The sequence below is a fragment of the Convolutriloba macropyga genome, chromosome 8 (assembly GCF_964194025.1).
Source record: "Convolutriloba macropyga chromosome 8, txConMacr16.3, whole genome shotgun sequence".
In the NCBI taxonomy this organism is placed as follows: Eukaryota; Metazoa; Xenacoelomorpha; order Acoela; family Convolutidae; genus Convolutriloba; species Convolutriloba macropyga.
In genome coordinates, this window is record NC_134475.1 from 24,679,987 (window position 1) to 24,703,170 (window position 23,184).

A 23,184-nucleotide genomic window follows, 5' to 3' on the forward strand; every position below is an offset into this window, starting at 1 on the left:
TCGATTGCTTATTTAAATACTGGATTCTGATTGGCTAATAATCTCTCGCTTTAAATCTATTTAGTTACTAACAGTGACCGTTTTTCATCGGTCTCCCAATTGAGGTGCACAGCAACAAAAAAGACGTTTATGAACAATTTATAATCAGCTGATTATAAATTGTAAATTGTTCATAATTGTTTTTTTCTACATTTAAATATTTTGAAACTGCCTCGAATAACTATACGGCAATACACTCAATCTTGAGCACCAAAATGGCAATTTATATATGTACTGACTTTTGGGTACATGTAGCAGACTTGATTTCTCAACAGATAAATAGTATTTGCGAAAATACAGTAAACTTAATGGAAAGTAACCCATCCCATATACAACTTATTCTAATCAAGCATTCCTACTTTTTAGGGATCCACTTTCCCCTGCCATTGTTGTATAGGTAAGGGGTCACGTGATCTCTGATTGCGGCATCTACAATGCTCATGTTGAACTTGACCAATGACTCCTCCATCTTCTCTGCCAGAAGACCTCGTCCTGAAACCATTATTGAAATTGGTCAACTGCAAATAGTTATCTACAGTCGACTTCGAATGGTTATACTGCGAGATCTTGCAAGATTAACATTTAAATAGCAAATATACAAATTATTGCCGGAGAAAGTTTGAGCTTGATAATCATGGGACGCGAAGAGCATTATTTTTTTTCTAATGGCAGGTATTTACCTTCTTTGACAAATGAACACGCCTCTGTTTGCTTCCAAATTGAGAAAACATAAGTGTAACCGGCAAACCCACTTAGGCTCTGATCCAGATCACAGCCTTTCAAAAGAAAAGAATAGCGCCCAGATCCAAGAATTCCAAAAAGTTTAGTTAGGTGTTTCGCCTTCTTCTTAACAGTATAATTCTGGTAATATGCTCTTGGCTGTTAACAAGTGTCGATGGTAATACGCTTAAACTAAAATATGATAACTAAAAGAAAAGAATAGCGCTATTCAAAAGAAAAGAATAGCGCCCAGATCCAAGAATTCCAAAAAGTTTAGTTAGGTGTTTCGTCTTCTTCTTAACAGTATAATTCTGGTAATATGCTCTTGGCTGTTAACAAGTGTCGATAGTAATACGCTTAAACTAAAATATGATAACTAAAAATAACTAGTCAGTAGGCATCAAGTGACAAACTACATTAAAATAAAGTAAATAAAAGTAAACTAACTGAATGAAACTCAAGCACCCGCAAGCTTGTAACAAGAAATGAGCAATTAGGTTAACCTCAAATCTGCTGCCTAAACATAGCATTTGCCGCTACCACTTAAGCCCATCTAAAACAGCTGGAAATATCCCTCAGCCAATAACCGACTGATGAACTAATGTCAAGCAACAACAATAACTCCGAGCTTTTTGTTCGATCAATCAGGCAACCTTTGCCAAAAACTATAACGAACTAACACAAGTTACAGAGCTTGTAAGTCTACATGTACAAAGTTCAGCGTCGGCGCTCCGCTCATACAAAATTGACTGAGAATGATTTATATCAGCTAAGAGGTTTTTGCTCAGACGCTACAATCGATAACAGCAACTATTCTGAGCTTGGCACTTTATCGCACAGGCAAACTATCCAAATTTTTGTAACTCTAATAAATATTACAAGAGCATCTCGCTTTTCAGTGCCGGTAAACTATGCCAAAAAATCAGTTAATAACTTGCTCACCGTTAGAATTTTCTGAGCTGCGTTTATAGTGTAAGGTAATTTTATACAGAGCCAAGCAAAAAAATTTTTTGCTAAAGCAAAACAACCGTCGTTAGGGCACAAGGATTTTAGCTCTCTCTTTTCCTTATTCTTCTTGGTTTGTTGGTTAAGTTCCAAGAAGACAAATGCCATAATACCGTGGCGTGTTGAATACCAATACTCATTTAGTAAATGTCAAGTTAGCCAAATCTCTTTCTCCAAAATAATGTTTAACCGAACTAAATTCAATTCTTGGGGTTTTGTTTACATAGGACCGTTTCAGCTGCGGATCATATCCGGCGATAACCAGGCATTGGCCCAGAGTCTACATACACATTAGGATAGGCGGTGTTCATGAATGCTCAAAATGACCGATTTCGGAAACAACACTAAAACTATACCCCCCATAAGTATTAATAGATATCCAACCGGTAAAGCGGGTACTACAAATACCAGTACATAAAGAGATAAAAATTCGCTTAGGGTGATTGTGGTTACACATTAGTATCGCGATTTTGGCTTCGCAAACTTGGGGGCGTATACAATTTTTCGGTCCCGACCTGTAAAAATTATAAGATTTGCGCAAAATATGGTGATATTGCGAAACTCCATTTTCTTCCCTTTAGAATGGATGTTAGCGAGTATCAACAGCTACTATGTTATGAGAAGCTATTGGCAAATTGTAGTAAACTAATATTCAGTGATGACAATCTTAATGATTCTAGACTTTATGTCAACAATTCATATGAAAACAGTTTCACCAACTTGGAATTAGTGCATGCTGAATCGATCAATCTTTAGTAGAGCATCCTGGATTTCAGCGAGATAGATCGGGTTAAAACAGTTTTAACTAAAGTTTTTCGCTCTCTGTTTCTTTTTGCATGCATCAGGGAGCCTAGTAGGCCTGACTGCTTGTCTTCCTGTCTATGTTATCATTTTCTACTAATGGTTGTCACATGCTCCTAGCTAATATGATGTATCAAATTAGATCTCTTAATTTTCAGTCAGCCTCAAAAAATATTGAGCGAACAAAATATTGAGTGAACAAATTGTGGGTACCCCCAGACTGAAATTTGGTAACTGACTAGGAAAAGAGATCAATGTTTTGTACTGCCCAGACAGATAGAACCCAACTAAACTGTGGAATCTATCGGATCAAGCATATCAATAGTTCTGGCCAGGTGGAAAGCGCGACAAAAATTTATTCCAGAAAATCAAATTGGGTGGCACCGGGCCCGTGTTTGAAAACCAGGTCAGTCTGGCTTTTATCTGTTTTGGGCCAGACACTTCATCCTGCATAGCTTTTTGCATGTTCCTGGATACGTTATCAGTTTTTTGTGTTCGGGGTTCGGCCAACGTCATTGCAGACAGTAAATTAATGCAAAATTTGAACATATTGACAATAAACTTTTAAAGATAGTAGGTGCTCGCTAGCTGGCCACCAAAGTGATGTCAATTCATTTATTGTCAATTGTTTAACTCACCTCCGAGATCGAAGAGGGAATAAATCTGTGACCTTGACTGCTGTCCATCATCTGCACTGTGTTCCACGCCCTCCTCGTTGCTAAGTGACGAAAAATGTCGATTAAGATCGTCCACCAACTCTTGGTCCAATGGCTCCACCATCTTCTTTAAAGGTCAAAAGGTCATCAGAGGTCAAGAGTTCTTGGAATAAGGCGAGCTTCAATGTTATTTTCTCAAAATGTTAATAGCTCCAAAGTGTTTTACTAGAAAAGATCTTAATTCTAAAGTAATAAAAACTGCAATTATAAAGACATTGTTATCAAGTTTCTGACAGTGACATTTTCATGAGGTAATGGCCATTTATAAAAAATAAGTGTGTTATTATGCTCAAATGTTTAACAATCAAATATCTTTTTTCTCTGGTTAACTTCGAAAAGTTGAACGAGTTAAAGCGATTCCAAAATCCATTAGTGCAGTTGGTACAAAACATGAACATTTTAGCATACACCTACAAATTAATTGCTGAAAAGAAACTGAAGATTGATTTGTTTTTCGCTTTCGGAGTCTTTTGTATTATAAAGACGTCAAGAGACCATTCAACGTCAAGCGTCAATTCTTACACGTGTTTCATGCCGCTTAAACTACTGGAGGCTTTTTGAAGTATGTTCATACCATTTTATTTACATTTTTATGTTTTTTTTTCAAAAACTTTGTTATATATAAATTTATATACTTTTTAGAACATCTGAGTTATATAAGCCGTCGAGCATGCATGTTTTACAATTCTCACTGCAGATCTTGAACAAAAATGGCCAGCATACTTTTTGCCGAGGTGTACATTTTGAGTAAAACTGTTATAACCAGTTTAGTTATGATTTTATTACACCATCTCTAGATACAGTTGATAGTGATTGATATAGCAGCACAGGTAGTATTGTGTATATTTTGTGCACGTGCCTACAAATAGCCTCTAATTTATTGAATCTTCCATCCAGAAAACAAGCATACATAAATACACTACATACAAGAGCGTATTCATATTGTGTAATAAAGCATTATTTGAACCATCATTCCCATCCTATCAATAACAACAAACAAACAAATAACACTCATTTATCTTCTAAGCGAACAAAGCTACTCCCACGTTTTATTTATTTTTCCTTGGATATATTTCTTGGGAATACGCCAGCCTACTTTGAAGTTCCCAGGTTAGATAGAAGTACTTCTTCTTCGAGGAAACTTAAAAAACGATAAAAATTTCCATGGACTAATTTGAAGTAGCACCGCGCAATACGTGAATGTTTGTGTTCTTTTTTTCATCGTAACATAGTTTGCTACACCGACATTCAATTGTTTATCGAGTGTTTGTTTACAAAGCATGAAATGTTTTGTTTATTTTCACTGTTTTCCATGGAAAAAAGCAGGTGTTTGTGAGACAAATTAATGAGAAGTAGAACGTGTAATCAATCAATGTTAATAATATATGCTATCTATTATCTATTGGTCGTCACTTGAAGATTAATTGTTAGAATTTTCTTGGTTCCCAGTTACCAAGCTTGTAACCTTCCTGTTAAAAATTTAAGTAATTAATAAATTCTCTTAAGCCCTAGAATAATCAGGTAACAATTTTGGTTCTTTTCCGTTTGTGACCCCCCCCCCCCCCCCAACTTAATGGTTATAGATAATTTTTACAAACCCCAGGAACAATTTATATTTTACTATATCATTATTTGCTGGGGTCCTTCCCGTTATAGCCCAACCCTGTAAAATTATAGCCCCCTATTATGATATAATTATCATGATTGGGGGGGGGGGGTGGGGGGGGGGGGCTATAGGCTATCTGACCACGAAGAAGGGGGCTATAATGGGAAAGACCCATTTGCTGTAGGGGCGCAAAAAAACTGTAGACTGCATAAAGTAATAACGTACTGGGTTGGGGTGGGGGCGTTTAGAATATACTTTTTTCTACCACTGGAGCCATTAGAATTAGTTTTCTGGTCTGCAGTCTGTTGCTGCAACGACATTGTTTCAATGTTTCAGTTTCACTGCAGTCATAGTTACCTTTTTACGGCCAACTAGTGCTAACCAATCTAGTTATCACTAGTTATTAACTGGTATTGGTATCTAATCAGCTGCTAGAGAGGATAGAGTGTAAAGAGAGGAAGCAGACATGACTAGTACCCTTGATCTCCTGTCCACAAATCCCAAACATGTCCTCACAGTCAACGACAGATCCCACTTCGCTGATCTCAAAGAAGGCACTATGGTCCCAGGGTAAGTCTCAAACACGAACTCGTCAGTTAACGAACTCGGGTCCTTCCTATTATATATTCCCGCTCAGAGGGTATAGAGCAATTTTTATCGTTCATGCCCTTGTTGTATTAATAAACTCGCTTAATATTGTACATCTCAAAAACCGATCCAGCAAAAAAATGGGATAAAATTGTGATCCGGAAAATAAATCACCAGAGGTTATGGTAAAATACAATTCTGGCAAACCGCTTCTGATCCGGACATCTGTTCAAATAAGCTTATGTAAAGAAATCAGAAATTAGAAATTTTTATGAGATTAAAGAAAGAAAACCGAACTTTAGTTTGTTCTAAGTTGGAAAAAAAATAAAAATGATTTTAAAATTATTTCTAGCATATTATTTGACTTTCTACAACTCAACCGATGTGGTTTTGCCGTAAACAAAATCCAACAATCATTTTTTGGCTACAAAACGGTTTCAGGACAATATACCCAATACCAAAATATCCAAATTATCCAATGTGCCAAAACGCCAAATGCCAAAATACCAATAGCAAAATACCCAATGCCAAACTACACTATTCGTAATTTAGTACAATCCCACATTGAAGTTACAAGTCTAAAGTTAAATACAATTTAACTAATTAGACGCATATTTTTGGGACGCAAAATTATCACAAAAATTATGGGACGCAAAATTATCACAAAAATTAAATTGTCCGATATATATTGAGGCGTCATTCTAGTCGATAATTTTGACCAAATTTAGCCGCAAACATAAGGAAAAATAATTGGGTTAAGTCCCAGCAGAACCAATTAACTTTAATCTTTGATGAACATGAGTTCCAAAAGAAGTTAAAAACAAAGACTACTACGCATTGGGAATGCTTTAAATGGAACTTCTATCAATGTAAATTTACGGCCATAAAATGCCAATTGACAGCAGTCTGTCACCAATCAAGTTTGATGCTGCAACGCAGCTGTCTTTACCAAACAGAGCGGCCATCAATTAGACGCTGAACCACTAAAAACATCTGAAAAAGTGCGAGAGCCACGAATTATAAATAGGCATTTGAAGGTGCCCGCAAAGTTTATAAATTTCTGCTTTTATGGCACCGGAAAAACTAACAAAGAGAGTGGTTCATTTTAACAATCGTTGCACCTGGTTAGACACATTAAAAGTCATTTGCAAGTAATTAGTTTTTGTTTGAAATGGGTTGAAATCGATAAACAACCAAATAAATCCTTCTTGGTTATATTTTATCACACCTGTATAGAAGATGATTTGATTATATTCCGGCTAACACGTTTAGAGTTGCGTTTAGTCTCTTTTTAATTTTGTAGAAAATGGGCTATGACAAGCTGATTATTGTTCCGACCCCTCTTGAGAGGGGGAGAAACTATATACTCAAATGGGTTTTTTCTTTTTTTGTTCAATCAATTTTGGCCGATCGATATATTCATCGTAGAGAGTTGAGACTGGTATCATTAGAAAGCTTGTCCAGCGTAGAATATGGAATTAAAAAGATTTTTTTTTGATTTTTGGTCTTTGTCAGGGAGATATCGAAGTTTAAACTTCCGAGAAATTAGAGTGAATTCCGTTGATTTCATTCATCTTTTTTCGGAATTTTTGACTAAAATTTCGCCAATTTTGATAAAATTTAAGAAAATTTTTCACGAAAATGTTGTTGATTTTACGTTTAAAGACAAAATATATTGTCGGCTATTTTCATTGAATTTTTTTATCACAAATTTCGGCTAAATATTTCACAGAATTTAGACTTTTTCATCAAAAACAGCACGAAATAAGTTTCTTTAGTCCACTCTGATTAAATTTGCAGGAAGTGCACACCCAAACACCACTAACACAATCTTTGTAGACTAAAAAAGGGGCTAAATACACCTCAATTTTCGTTGAGAGTGCTCTGTATATAAAACTTTGCCGTTTTTTGCTAACTTTATTCGTTGATTATCAAAAACGCAGCATTTATTTTTGATTTTTTAATTAACAAAGTATCTATATCAAAGACATTCCAAAAATTAAATATTCTTAATGAACAACCAGCATTAGCAGGACTAGTTCTGTACCAATCTTGGACCGTTACATTCCAAAAATAATTCGGATTGTCGTCTGTCGGTTTTTTATAAAAAAAATTTTGATCTTTTTTATATGAATTAAATATCAGATCATTTCAAATCAAAACTCACTAGCGATAGGTCCTATTGGCTTCCTAATTAGCTCAAATTTAATTTATCCAGTTGATTGCTTAAAAACTTATGGTCGTTTTGACTTTTAAAATATTTGATTTTTAAATAAAAAATCGCCTATTGAACTTTGCCTCCATTTTTCTCTTAATTTGTTCCACTTGTAGCTTAGTGTCAGCAATCAAAAAGTGTAACTTTTTTCTGTCGAATTCAAATTCAGTCTTTATTGCGGTTTGACGCCTTAAGTTATGGTGTTCTGGCTTTGATACTATTAGATTTCACATTTTTTTTAATTTTTAGGCATTTGCCCATTTTTCATGTTTTCTAGTTTTATCAATTTATAACGTTATTGTCAATTTATATATCACATTTTCGCTTTCACAATAACGCACAATTGATAATATTTAAATCCTTAACGATATAGATTGTGGTTCTATAGCGCTTCGAAAGTACTTTCTCGAAGAATTTAATTGAAATTTTAATTTTGTCTTTAACTGTCGGTTTTACTTTGTGTTTTTAGTCGTATTTAATTTCCTGTACAATGACCTGGTTTGACTGGCTTTTTTTGAAAGAGTAGATGAGCCGATGTTCTGATATTGGAAGATAGATCATGGATTTCATGACTTTGAAAACAATTGTTTTCCAAAATGAAAAAAAAAACGTTTCAACTTCGCAATTTTGTTCCTTTTATTGTCTGTTTGTTACCTGGTCTGGTTAATTGAAGGTTAAAAATGACATTATGTTTGTCAAGGAAAGGTGTCAAAATCTATTGTTTTTAGAGAATTCGTTCCGATTTTACTGGCTTCGACACTGGTTTTTTCAGAAAAAAAAGTCAATTAATTTTTGATTTTTGTCATATTTGACGTTTTTTTGTAGACGTAAGACTTGTTCTGGATAATTGCAGGTCTCGAGGGCTTCCTTTGGAAGAATAAACGAACGTATTCAATTTGTTCATTTTGAAGTTAATGGCTTTCATATCTTTGGAAATAAATTTTTTTTCGATAAAAACAAGTATTACATAATTTTGCTTTTTTCTTTTTGCCTAATTGATACCTAGTTTAACTAAAAAGAGGTCAGATAATACATTTCAAAGAAAGGTGTCAAAAGGGATTGGTATCACAAAATCTAATGTTTTACGAGAATTCGTTATGACTTTACTGGCTTCCACGCGGGTTTTTCACAAAAAGAAGTAAATGAATTTTTGATTTGTCATATTTGACGTTCTTTTTGTAGACGTAAGACATATTCTGGATAATTGTAGGTGTAAAGGGCTTTCTTTGGAAGAATGGACGAACCTATTCAAATTTTTTATTTTGTAATTAATGACTTTTACGTCTTTGGAAATAATTAAGTATTACATTATTTTGCATTTTTTTCTTTTTTGTCTAATTGTTGCTTATTTTCAGTAATGAGCGGCCACACAATACATTATCGGTGCTCGACGATGGTGTAATCAAACATATTTTTGGGCCAAAGTATGGCTTTACGGCTTCCAAAGCATTTTCTGGCAAGTTTTAATTGACTTTTAGTTTGTTGTCTATTTGTTGTTCTTTTTGTAACTGCATTAAAAATTGAATACCAAGAGTTCTTCATTCTCTTCTATAGAAGCATTGGTAATTGTAAACCTTTGGGTGGTTTTAGTTGATTCCTAATGGTTTTATTACTTTGAAATTAACTGTTTTTTTTTTTTTTTAAAAAAAGTTCAGCGAATTTTCTAACTTTAAAGTTTCTGTTCTCTTTTTGTCTAATTGTTACCAAGCTTTATTATGAACTGGTGAATAACCTTTTTTTTTTCTGGTGAATTACAAATTATTTTGTTTATTTTCAGTTTCATCTGACGCTATTTTGACTTTGTTTTTAAGTTTTTTTTTAAAACGGACAAAAATTTTTTGACGTAATTAATGTTTGTTGTTGTTGTTTGATTTTGCCGTTCGTCTTCGCTCACTTTCTTAATATCGACATATCTCATCAATCTAATGCATCATTTTTTGCTCCACTGAGTTATTTGCTTTGGAGGCTATGTGTTTTTCCATCTGTGTTTTTCCATCTGTTCCTCATTTCCATCTGTGTTTTTCCATCTGTTCCTCATTTGCTAGACAATTATGCAAAAATTGTGGATGAACGGGGTCGAAACCTTATGTGCGATCGCACAATACCGAGCCGCCTTGTTATTTTTATTTAAAAAAATTGAAACACAGTCTGACCAAAACAATACGTTTTGTCTTGGTTTAACCCAACTGAACATTGACAATTAACGCAGACTCCCAAAAAAACTTATTCAAATCTTTCATTCAGATTTTACATAAAATTTATTTGAAAAAACCAAAAGTTGAAGAAATGCTGTGCACAAATTGAACATATCTCCACCGACAACTTCAAAAAACAAAAACAAAAGATCTTCCAACAATTCTTTTTGATGCATTTTTTTGATGAGTCAAGTACCATTAAGGTTGTCCAAAAGTTTCAAAGACAGGTTGTAGTTATTCGATACTTAAATTTTACAAACGGGAAGATTGAGGACGAGATAGTTTGAATTCAAAAAAACAGATGAATCAATTGCCAAAAACTTAATGGGAAAGTAAGCATATGAACAGAAAACTGAATTGAATTTTTGTGTTCAATAATTTCGCTTTTTATAATCTACGATTTAAAGTCTATATAGAACTTTTTGGCTGGCCAACGGTTGTACCCTAAGTTTGTTTCTTTATTAAAGAAACATTAATAGCTTCAATAATTAAGACATTTTGCGTGAACTCTTCGATTGGTTTTTGTTCTGAATCGCGTTTGTTTGTTGACAGATACCGTGGCTACATTCCCAAATACAAATTCCACGAAGGATACACCTATGGAAAAGGAACGCACGAAATGTACAAGGTTAGCTAGAGAAGCGTTTTTTTTTAATTCAAAGATTAAAATTGTATCTATTTAAAAGGAACAGTGCAGTGGAAATAAATTTTAGCAAGTGTCAAAATCACATCAGCTTAGTCAGATGAACTTAATGAATTCATCACGTCCGTAAAAAAATTATTCAGTCTAAATAGAGATTGGATCAGCCATTACAATCAATATATATTTAAAAATTTATAGCAATTCCCATTTACGAATTATCATTTATCATTTACAGATAATCATATTCTGGGGTGAATAGAAGGAGAATAATTCCATGTTTTGTTCAGATCCGACTAAATGACTTAGCAGACAAGGGTTTGAAACACACTGGGTCTATTCTGCCTCCTGTTGGGGCCACGACCGGAGGCATCACCCGACTGCAGAGGAGTGTGACACTACCCCCAGCTGATGGAGTGAACAAACTGACAGAAGAAATGAAGCCAGGGTACACAGGTGAACATTTAAGACTCAATACCGTGCGCTGTCAATGAGAGAATATGGGTGTTAATAGATCTCAAAGATCTCATTGTCAAGGATTTTGTAGTCGAGATCTTAAAAGATCTTTAAGTCTAATTCCTTGACAAAAACTAGCAGAATGTCTTCTTCTCTTCAGGTTACGTTCCTAGACGTCCCTTCATCTTCGGAGGCACTTACAGAGCAGAGTGCGAGGACTGTGTGGAGGAGTTCCTCACCACTAAGAAGGAGAAGATATCAGACTTAGAGAGACTGGAGGCAGTGGTGAAGTCATACCCCAAGTTGCACCCCATCACCAAGCCAGAACTAGTCGTGAAGAAGTTGAACCACTTAAAGGACTACAAGGAAGGCGCACCCGCCATTGCAGGTACTCATGTTGTTCCACTCGGCCAGCTGAAGAGGTAGCGTTTTTCTGGTTGGTTTTTATAATTAAAAAACTGTTACTCGATATTCCGGCTACGAAACGACGCAGTCGCATAAAACGTTCATGCCAAAAAAGTAAAAACTAGCTTCTGAATATTTGGAAAGACATCAGCAATTGATGATGGTTTCGAGGTTCAAAACGAAATTGAGAAGGAGAAATCTGATTTCTTACAAAAGCTTGAACGAAGCGATAAGTTTGTGTTAATTGGACATCATTGGAATTGGTTACACGAGCTCTGTTTAAACGTAGGTCTGTTTTTTGTGGATGAAAATCCACGCTGAAATTGCTTTGTATATTTAAAGATAGTAATTTTTAATTTCAGAGGATAAGAGGACAGGAACAGAAGCGCCCATTCCGGGGTACACTGGTTATGTGCCACGGACACAGGTCACAGACACTGGATTGGGAGGGAGGTATCACGTGACGAGTGAGAAGGGGTTCAAGGACTTCTTCAAAAACTCCATGAGTCATGCCGCCACACTCGGAGTGCCCATTGACAGGTGAGTAGGACTCACAAGAAGAGCTAGTGAGACTTACAGCTCAGGCTTGATTTACATCTTAATTTTCTAAGTTGCTTGCTGCAAAGTATCTATTTACAACAGGTAACATGTAACTTTGCAAGCTCTAACATTTTGAGATCTTTCCTTTTTTGGAGGAAACGTAAAATAAAACAGCGTAATTTTAGGTTAAATACTTTTGTGTTATAATTATCAAATCACAATTCACCAAACGTTATCGGTTAAAAATGAAATATGATGATCAAACTGAGGCTGTTCTTAAATGCTTTTAGATATAAATGTAATATTTAAAAAAACAATATGTCTGTGGGAGGGTACTTTTTGACAAATATGTCAAATTGATTGAAAAGAAAGGAACCATTGAAAACGTGTTTACAATTACGATAAGAATTCAAAGCTCCAATAAGTGAGGACAACCTACTCCACTTCTCAGCGCTTTTTGTATCAGAGAATTTTTTACTCCATTTTTCTCTATTTTTCTTTTTTTTTCGTACTGTTGTTTTGTTCTTAGGTTCTGCTTATTATTCAGAGGATTGGCCAAACTATTTAACTTTTCAGATAATCCTTAATACCATGAATCTATTTGAGGTTATGATTAGATAATTTTTGAGATAAAAATGTTTAGCTGGCAAGACAATAACTTTTAGGAGAAGATCACGAAAACTATCGAGCTTCATGGGTAAATAGCAATTTCGTTCCCATGCTAACTTGATTTAATAGCTGTATATTTCTAGCAGCTAAAGTCTCAAGAAAAATCTGCTGAACTACAGATGTGAACGCGCAATTGTTTTGAAAGCAACATTTCCATCTTTCAAAAATAATTTCTGTTGTTTCTCACAACATTTAATCAACGGTTAGTTGATTTTCGACAATAATTTTGCATCAGTTTGAATACCATGGTAACGGCAGCTTGAATCGAGTTTTATAAGTTCGCCTTCCAAAAAAACCTTGATTTTCTTCAGGCATCTGACTGATATTTGAAACTGAGCAATTCCATTTACGCTGCAATTAGAGGCAGCGTATTTTTGATCAGATAGTTATCTGTTCCTTCCTGAACTCTTCCGAAATTTCTAAAATATTTTTTGCTTTCTCAAACCAGCAGATCAAACTCTTAACTAGTTTCGTATGATCTGCAAGCTGAACAAAAAGAAAATGGCCTATACTATATCCGGAGAAGTCATTAACAAGATAAAATGAAAGATAAGTCAAAATAAAATTTAAACAAATGTTCTTTCCAAACAACAATCGAATGTAATTTAAACTGCTTATATTCCAGTTAAAGCAGAAAACTGATCTACCACTAAAAATTAGTTGATCGGAAGGTTAGAAATTGTTTTAGTTTCAATGAAAACCTTCATACTTTTAGTGTAATTAAGGAAAAACCTCCAAATTGACAAAGTTGACCAAATTGATCTGTTTCTTCCTAAAAACTGTTTTAAATAAATTTATTTGAATTCCAACTTTTATGAGCTCTCGAATGAAACTTTATTAATTTGATTTTAAAGAATGAATGCTCGGAAATTTTGGGTTGATAACATTGTGTTTTTTAAATTTTATTGCAGATTTTTTCAATAGAAAACGTTTTTAAACAAAATTGTTAATTTCTAATTATTTGTAAAACCGAGCATTTTTGAAATTTTTAAAATTATTTTTAACCGAAACTTTTTGATTCTTTATGTTGTTTACGAAACAATGTTACAAAATTATGTACGTTCGCTTTAATTTTATCGCCTCTAATATTGAAGTTCAAGAAACAAATGCAACAATTTGTGCTTAAATGTGTAGAAAATTTGGTATAAATTACACTAAACACGTATTTGGGGAATGAATTCTGGTTAAATTTACGTTAAATTGTTTGAAAATGCTATATTTTGGGCAGAAACTCAGTAAAAACTAGACATATGTTACTCTAAATATGATTTGGGGGGATGAATTTTGGTTAAAATTCGGCTATTTAGTGTGAAAATACTAAAATTCGACTGTGAAATTGGTGAAAATCGGCTAAAGGGTAGAATAATTAGGTGTTGGGGTGGCGAAATTTGGATAATTTTTGGTTATTTGGGATGTAGATGCTAAAATTTAACCATAAATTTGGTAAAAATTGGGTCAAAAATAGACTAAACAGGTTTTGGGGGGATGAATTCTGTATAAATTTCGATTATATAGAGTGAAAATACTAAAAATCAACCATAAGTTTGGTGAAAATTGGGTTAAAAACAATTAAATGTGTTTTGGGTGGATAAAATCTGGTTGAATTTCGTTTATTTAAAGTGTAAATACTAAAATTTAACCATAAATTTAATGAAAATTGGGTGAAAATTAGGCTAAGTAGGTTTTGGGGGGATGATTTTTGGTTATATTTTGACTATAAAGTGTTAAAATACTTCAATTATCATATAAAAAAACCAAAAATCGGACATAGATTACCCCCACCCGGGTCGGAACAATTTTACAAGAGCAAAAAATCAGTTGCCTGTTACTATTTTAATGTAAATTTACTGTATTTCGGCCGTAAATTTGATATAAATTACTCTATTTGTTTGTCTATTAGTGTGCTTTCACTTCTGTGGTAGTGGTTATTTTTCTAGTTTAATACGATCGGATTGAAAAACAAAAATTCAGGCGTGATTCTTTCCTCTGGGCGCACCAGTTATCAAATTTGGCTGGGCTGCTACATATCTCACAATACGGGATCTCTTTATGTACGCCAATCAAACTTGACAAAAGATATAACAAATCGAAGGCAAAGATATATGCCTAAGACCTGTCTGTGCTATAAGTCACAATTTAAAATAGTTGGGGGGCTGAAAGTGTTAAATTTATAAAAGAGTAAATATAAAATTACAGCTTACTAATTACCAGTTGCGTTGTGGTGGAATCGAGATGAGCAGCAAGGCGATCGTTCAGTTGAGTAGTTCTTCAGTTTTGACAAGAAAAGAAATTTATGAAATTGAATCTAGGAATATTTGTTTAAGTTTTTAAACAATGTTGTTCGAATATTTTTTTGGTCAAAGTTTTAAGTGGTTTTTCGAAAAAAAATGAAAGCAGTTGTTTGCTACTGACTTCTGGAAGTTGGTTCTGTCTCTCTAATTTTGTTTCGTCCTACTTCGCTGAGAGAAACAATAAATCCCCCTCAGCTCCGTTTGAGCCGATAGGGAGCGAATCACAAACTCACGTTCATAGTGAGGTGCTTCTTAATTTTCCTATTGGCCGAGAAGGCAAGAGAAATAACTCTTTTTTATCTTACGGAAAATTATTGAAACTCCAAAAAATAATAAAAACCTAAAAAGATGAGAGCATCAATTATTGATCACGTAGGCGCCTGTTTTCTGCGTTTCCCCTCTTCTAAAACCGCAACAATTATGGTTTTCTTGGGGGCTTTTTATGAGACTCTATTGTCTTTTCCCCTGAAGCAATCTGCTTCATCTTTATTGAACTTGGGGAAAAGGATCTGCATTGCAACTGTCAAAAGCAGAAGTAATTTAAATCAAACGAAAGTGTGGTTATACAGGCCGCCTAGGTTCAACAAAGTACGTTTTCTATCCTGGATATAAGCGAGGAGATCCAGGCCTAAAGTTGTGTTATTTAAATAAGTCGAACTGAGTTATTTAAATACTTGTGTACTGGTAGTCTTAACAAGCGTTAGTTTGTTTAGCGCGCGGCGAAAGAATGGTTAATTAGCGCCTTAATACGTTCGCTCTAATGCGGGATTAATTATCCGTTCATTTGTAACGGCTCTCGTAATACTACAGTGCTCTTTACAACAAATGTGTGATTTCTCACTACCAATAGAGATGCATATTTAGATATCAGCACGCCGCTCGTTTTGCCATTTTTAATAGCGAATTAACAAAAACAGAAAAGAAAAAGGCTGCAGTAATTCTTATATGAATAATCTGATCTTTAACAATGAGAATTGTTTTCGAATTTTCAATTCATTTATTATTTTTGGTTATTAAAAAGGCAACAAGCAAATTTTATCATATGCTGCCGAAAATTAAAAAGAAAACGAAACTGTATTTAGGGTTCTTGGTTGTATGAAGACGGATTTTCTGTTCGATTTTCACCTTCCCTAACTTAGGACAAAGAAAGTGGAACCTTTACTAACAAAATGTTAAATAACCTTCAAACGCACATACAGGTTGTTGACGATCAAATTTAAAGAACACGAAACAATAATTGGAGAAAAATATCAAGGGATTTCTTGCTATAGTTTCAAAAGCAAAGAGTGCATCAATGATTCTAACCACAATCGATTTTTAAATTCATACCGAATATCGTAGCAGGAGCACGACAATGTGTGACCAGACGATTTAACTTTAGCATTTAAGACTAACCAAAAAGTTTTCAATAATTTTTGGCAGTGCTTTGCAGTTGAACGGCTGGAGCATTGTGCAAACGCATGTTACAGATTCTCCTTGTTAAAATTCCAGCTTGATATATATAATTATTTTTCAACAAACGTTGTCTTTTATGATGTAGGAAGACTTTGTTGCCAAGTGGGGAGGAGGCCATTTTCAGGATGGGTTCCTGTGATGACATGGATAGGCGTCTCTACCACCAGACGGGCATGCTCCCGAAATATACTGGATACCTACCACGTAAGACACACATAACAACACAAACACTTACCATGTCTGTACAAAAACTACCCTCTCATTAAGAAAGGAAATTTTTTTCTGAGATTTCTCATTGATACTCGGAAACCGAAAAATAATTTTATTTCTATTTGAAATTTTCTTAAATCAATTAATCAACGAATTATCTTTTATTTAACTTTTCCCAATGTCCTATGTTTCAAGGCCTTAAATTTCTTTTCATGTAAGCATTTCTGAAAAATGCGCAGTAATAAGAAATATAACCCAAAGTACAATGATTGACTTGGTAATTAACTCATTGAAATTTTAATAGTAAACTGAAAATGCAAGAATGTTTTGTCTTGAATTAGGTGTAAATGTTGTAATGATTATACAAAACTTTTCCTTCTTCTCTCCTTTCGTGAATCGTGAATTCTGTTTTTTTTCAGATGAGCCTTACGCCTTTGGAAAGACTTACGGCAATATGAGCAGAAGTCTATCTGTGTGTGGACACGAGTTCCCAACCTATGGAATACACAAGGCCAACGAGAGACGACTACTTGCCTCGAAAAGCGCTCGGCAGTGATATTACGTAACACCACCGCCTCACACACCAATAGCAGCTCATGGCTGTTACGTAACATAATGATGTCATTTGTTCATATCTGCGCGATTCTTCCCCTGAAGTCCATCATACTTTAGTCACTCGCTGAACTTTTTGGCGATAGAATGAAGTAATAAAAAAATTAGTATTTTGTTTATAAACTAAGACTCTATAAATGATGTTTATTCTAAACTACGATTACATCCGAAACTAAGCTGATATCATTTTAATTCAGATTTCAGATAAAAATTATTTATTTTTAATAGCCGCGCCCTCAATTCCAGGCGGCTATTATAGCGCTCCTAAATTTTTTACAGTTCAAAGAATTTGAATTGTATTGGGCGCTGTGTTTTTACGACTCGAAGAAGAGTATTGGAGAAGTCCTTTTTTACGACTCGAAGAGGAGTATCGGAGAAGTCTTTTTTACGACTCGAAGAGGAGTATTGGAGAAGTCCTTTTTTAATCAATTTTATTGGAGTGAATTTTGAAGCGGGAAATGAAACACGTGAAAAAATTTTGGAGTGATTTTGTTGCTGAACAAAACGAAGAGAGGAGTGAAAAGAGAGTGGTTTTTTGTTCATATCGCTGTTTTCTAGAGAGCGAGATATTGAGGTGTGAAAAAAATTCAAAAAGCGTGCGAAATTTTTTGTTCACGTGCGGCATTTTCTCATTTTTTTGTTTGGTTAAGAGGTTTCGTTATGATTTGGTTTTAATTTTAGGCTGGGTTTGCTGGTGGTTTGAAGGTTTCTGAAAATTTATGTGAATTTTATGCTAATTGGGATGGTTTTCATGTATTTTGCTGATTTTTGGGCTAATTTTTACGATTTTTTTAGTATTGTTTTGTTTTACTGCCTCAAATGAGTATTGAAGATACCCTTATTACTTGCGCATTTTTTTTAACATGTGGTTTCAGTTTTGTGGATATGAAGCTTTTTTTTGTTGAGCAATGACGAAAAATGTTGAAAAATGGAATTAATTTTCCTAATTTTTTTGCAGTTTTTCGGTTTTTTTTGTTCTTTTGACAAGTTTCTTAACCTATTATGACTTGCCTATTGTTTTGCGAATATCTGGGTACCATATTGGGCTGAAAAAAATTTTTGTTTAGATCTATGTGCTTTTATAATATTAAAAAAAAATATTAAATTTTTTCCAGTTTTTTTAGTCAAAGTTGATTGAAAGAGCTTATTTTTTCAAGATTTGGCTTCAAGTATTTTTTAAAAATAATTCACAGACCAATAGCATCCCATGGCTGTTACGTAACATAATGATGTTCCATCATACTTTAGTCACTCGCTGAACTTTTTGGCGATAGAATGAAGTAATAAAAAAAGTAATTTTTTTATAAACCAAGACTCTATAAATGATGTTTATTGTAAACTACGATTACATCCGAAACTAAGCTGATATCATTTTAATTCAGATTTCAGATAAAAAATTATTTATTTTTAATAGCCGCGCCCTCAATTCCAGGCGGCTATTATAGCGCTCCTAAATTTTTTACGATTCAAAGAATTTGAATAGTATTGGGGCGTTGTGTTTTTACGACTCGAAGAACAGTATTGGAGAAGTCCTTTTTTACGACTCGAAGAGGAGTATTGGAGAAGTCCTTTTGTTAATCATTTTTATTGGAGTGAATTTTGAAACGGGAAATGAAACACGTGAAAAACTTTTGAAGTGATTTTGTTGCTGAACAAACCGAAGAGCGGAGCGAAAAAAGAATGGTTTTTTGTTCATATCGCTGTTTTCTAGAGAGCCAGATATTGAGGTGTGAAAACGATTATAAATGCGTGCGAAAATTTTTGTTCAAGTGCGGCATTTTCTCATTTTTTTGGTAAGGAGGTTTCGTTATGATTTGGTTTTAATTTTAGGCTGGGTTTGCTGGTGGTTTGAAGGTTTCTGAAAATTTATGTGAATTTTATGCTAATTGGGATGGTTTTCATGTATTTTGCTGATTTTTGGGCTAATTTTTACGATTTTTTTAGTATTGTTTTGTTTTACTGCCTCAAATGAGTATTGAGGAAACCCCTATTACTTGTGCATTTTTTAGTTAACATGTGGTTTCAGTTTAGTGGATATGAAGCATTTTTTTGTTGAGCAATGACGAAAAATGTTGAAAAATGGAACTAATTTTCATAACTTTTTGCAGTTTTTCGGTTTTTTCTGTTCTTTTGACAATTTTCTTAACCTATTATGACTTGCCTTTTGTTTTGCGAGCATCTGGGTACCATATTGGGCTGAAAAAAATTTTTGTTTAGATCTATGTGCTTTTATAATATTAAAAAATATATTAAATTTTTTCCAGTTTTTAGGCAAAGTTGTTTGTAAGAGCTTATTTTTTCATGATTTGATTTCAAGTTTTTTTTAAAAATCTCATAAATGGTTTTAGTAGTTGATGTGTGGTATTGATGAAGTAATTAAGGCAGAGATAGTTTTTTGGGGTATCATTTTATGACAGAATTTGATCAGATTTTTTATCATATTTCAATAGATTTGATTTTTTTTTACTTTTTGTTTTATGGTTTTATTTCAAGATAATCGTAAATAATTGGAGGCGTTTGTTTGACGAGTAGGAGGTTTTGTATGATGAGTAGGATGGCATATAAGTGGATTTCGATTCGTTTCCGGAATTCTTCCGGCTATGTTTTTTTTAAGATGTGTTCACACATTTTTCAATGACTTTGATATTTCAAAACGGGATAAACAGGTAAAGCCCAGCGGGCATTAAGTTCCATTAAAGGCCCAAAGTGAGCTTCATTAGTCCTTCATGTGCTTAGTCTGATGCAACTGCTGGCATGGCCTTAATTAAAGGTTAAAAAGCCATTTTGACGATTTTTTGGACTAAAAATGTTGCAATTTTTCATGTTTTTTTGTAAATTTTTTTGTTTTAGTCCTATGTTGAAGTTTTTGAAAAATGATGAAGGCCTTTTGCAAGACAAAATAACTTGTTATGACCGTTTTATGAGCTAAATGTTTTGGTACTACGAAAACAAACATGCAAAATTATACTAATTTTTGCAATTTTTTTCAAGTTTTGTCATTTTTTGAGTTTTTCCAGCTTCAGGGGCCATGAAATATCCTTTGTGGTTTGAAAATGGAGCAATGCATGGTTTTTAGTAATAATGGATTGGTTTTCAACATTTTAATGACTCGAATTTTTGCTTTTTTTAAATAACATTGGCAATTTTTTTTTAGGTTTCCTTAAATTTTAGTCAATTGTTGATATTTATCCGTTCTCAAGTGCCAGAAAAGCTATTCCGTGGTCTGGTAAAAATTAACATTAACAACTTTAATTTGCAATTTTGTTCAAAAAAGTTGTCTTATATTCAGTTTTTCTTGCCTCAGTAGCCAGCTAACCTCATCCAGGGTTTGATAATAAGTTATTAGATAGCTGATATTTTTTCTAAAAGTTATTGCCTATCGATCTTTGAGCCAATGCATTTTTTATTGCTTGAAATTGGGTTAACGGACAGCCTCTAGAGACACAGAAATGATTCTGAAGATATTAATCTCTTAATTTTCAGCAATATTTTTTTAAGTTTTTTAATTGATTTCATTTTTTTTTTATTTTTCGGTCAATTTTGAGTCAATCAATCTTCATGGGCCAATGAATTTTTTCAGATCGTGCAGATATAATACTGGACCGATTTCAAAAACAAAAAGTGGTCTTGAACATATTTTTGAAACATGTATTTTCAAAGGGATGAAATTTTTCTGAGGGAAAAAAGCTTCAAGATTATTAGTAGTCAGTATTTTTTGTTTAGTTTGTTTGATTGTTGTAGTTTCTCATTTTTTGATGTTTTGGCTGGCTTTGTTCAATTGATCTGCTGGCCAGATAGAGTTCTTTTAAGTTTTTCATTCAATTCTTTGAATTGTAATTCAGGACTTGTCCTGCTATGTTTTTTTTACTTCGTGTAACAGATCGTCGTTTCGTCTTACCCTGACTACTTAGAATTGACTTTTTCAATGACTTACCTCACTCAAAAAAGTGACTTTTGAACTCACTTATGGAACTATAAATTTTATGAACATTTACTTGTTAAAGATCAATAGTGTGCATCTAAGTATTGCCAAACTTATATGCTCTAATTCTTGATTATTAGAGTCTCGAGTTTTTGATTTCGAATATTAATTTTGGGATGTTCTCCGTTTTGGGATGTTCTCCACAGAGCACGTGTCATTACGTAGTAAGCCATTATGTAAAAAATATTGCACGTGCATCTGGGGGTGAAAATTTTATGCCCCCACTAATCTGAGGGGGCACAAACGGAAAAGATCCTAATTTTCAGAAGCCCTATTAGGGCTTCCTCCTTATAGAGCTTATGTGTCTCATAAAAATGACAGTCCGAAGCCAACTCAAAATGTCTAGTGTTCTATTAAAGGACTGGTGGTCGAGATGTCTGTTTTATTGCTATAGTTGTTTCAATTCATGTAACACCACAAGCGTCTATCGCGGCTATTTTCCGGCATTCTGCCGGCTATGTTCAAGAGATTCGATAAAACTTTGAATAATTGCATTTGACTATTTACTTAATTGCATGAAAGAGAGCTTCCTATTTTTCCCGTGGAAAAGTTTGCAAAATTTTTCACCATCATATTTACTTTCTTTCTGGAAAAGTGTTTTTACATTAGGGCCCAAATTTGAAATAAATACTTCAGCCGGCCAAACTGATTTCTCTTAACTTCTGTTGATGATCTGAAATTCAAAATGAACGGGCACCAAAGTTTTTAGGAAAAACCAGGCTTGTAATTGAGATTAACAATTATTTTCGATCAAGACGACCGTTTTGGAACAGCAATTACATAATTACCAATTTTTTTTAAAAAAAAAACAAAACAGTTTAAATTACTCTGATAGGAAATACTAGAAGATTTTGAGGGAAAAGATTTACATTCTGCGGGAAAGATAGCAAGTATTCGAACGTCAAATTGTCCATAAGGCAACAAAGTCGGCTGTTCCTCCTTGGATAAAACGGGTTTGCGACCTCGCTCAACACAGTTAAATTTGGAGGTCCGTTCAACTTTAAAACATTTTGAAAGTATTCAACAAAAGCCTTTCTTGCATATTCGACAAAAATTTGTCAACTTCCTCTCATGATATTCAGCAATTTAGCTCTAAATCGCGTTCTTAAGGAACTTTGTTAACGTGCCCCGTCTGCATTGAAGAGAACTTTTTGCAAAGAACTTTCATAATATAAATGAGAATTTATGCAGAAGTAAACTACAACAGATCTTTGTCTAAATTGATTGATTTAAGTGTTTCTTGCAATCAGGTGTAAGATTTAGTTATAACTTCTAGCGAGCCCTAATTAATGAAATGTAAAGAAACTCATTTACCAACTTATCGTTGGTCTAACGAAACTTCAAAATTAGTTTTTCTCTGGACCAATCCCAGCTACGACCAAACCTTAGCGTAAGCAGTGTAACGCAGTCGATGTCAGTTTTTTTAAAAAATAAACACGACATTAATGCAAAGAGGTAATTGCCTCTTTGCATTGATGCCGTGCTTTTTATTTTGAAAAACAGACATCGACTGTACCCTGCTACTTTGCCTTAACAACGGCTTACCTTGACTCCGTTAAGGTAAATTTACCTTAACTTTATTTAGTGTGAAGAGGAAAAGGAGCTATAGCATCATTTACAGCTCTTCACGGTTTTCAAACTACATATGCTTGCAAGCGATGAAAACATGGAGAATGCTGACTGTTAGACTGTGTTTTGATTTGTTTTCTTCTTACCCGATAATAGTGAGGGATTGCAGTAGTTTTTTTTAATATGTGATTTTATTTGCACTGTTGCTATCGGTTGAAAGTGGGGAGAACATCCGCCTGTTTTTATTGTAAATCTATATGCTTTGTAACTTACCGATTATTTATAAGTTTCATAATTTTAAATTTTGATTCCAAAAAATTAAATCGCGGTTATCACTACGGCAGTCAATCGCATCTTTTAGTAAACAATTTGGTCCCGCCTCATTATTTCCAACATGAAGAAAATAGACAACAACCAAGCATAATTCTAGAAGTATTATGAGTCTGCTCTACAGCTGAACATCAAGACAA

General features: G+C 33.9%; 2 protein-coding genes across 5 annotated transcripts in view; one reads left to right on the forward strand and one right to left on the reverse strand.

Moving 5' to 3' along the window:
• Window positions 1-3,717, reverse strand: part of LOC142344030 (transient receptor potential cation channel subfamily V member 6-like) — a 64,082-nt gene extending 60,365 nt beyond the window's left edge. For all 4 annotated transcript variants that reach the window (XM_075395485.1, XM_075395484.1, XM_075395487.1 and 1 more), the window contains exons 1-2: window positions 3,204-3,717; window positions 399-531 (exon numbers count right to left, since the gene is read on the reverse strand). In XM_075395485.1, the coding sequence (XP_075251600.1) occupies window positions 399-531; window positions 3,204-3,345 (275 nt within the window). In that variant the 5' untranslated portion in view covers window positions 3,346-3,717. The remainder of the gene's footprint in view (window positions 1-398; window positions 532-3,203) is intronic.
• Window positions 3,718-4,089: 372 nt separating this feature from the next.
• Window positions 4,090-17,374, forward strand: LOC142344613 (ciliary microtubule inner protein 2B-like). The gene is made up of 8 exons (XM_075396418.1): window positions 4,090-4,391; window positions 5,224-5,457; window positions 10,438-10,513; window positions 10,816-10,981; window positions 11,142-11,369; window positions 11,749-11,926; window positions 16,427-16,545; window positions 16,971-17,374. Exons 2-8 carry the CDS (start codon window positions 5,354-5,356, stop codon window positions 17,105-17,107), a joined length of 1,008 nt encoding a protein of 335 aa, XP_075252533.1. The 5' UTR covers window positions 4,090-4,391; window positions 5,224-5,353; the 3' UTR covers window positions 17,108-17,374.
• The last annotated feature ends 5,810 nt before the right edge of the window (window positions 17,375-23,184 follow it).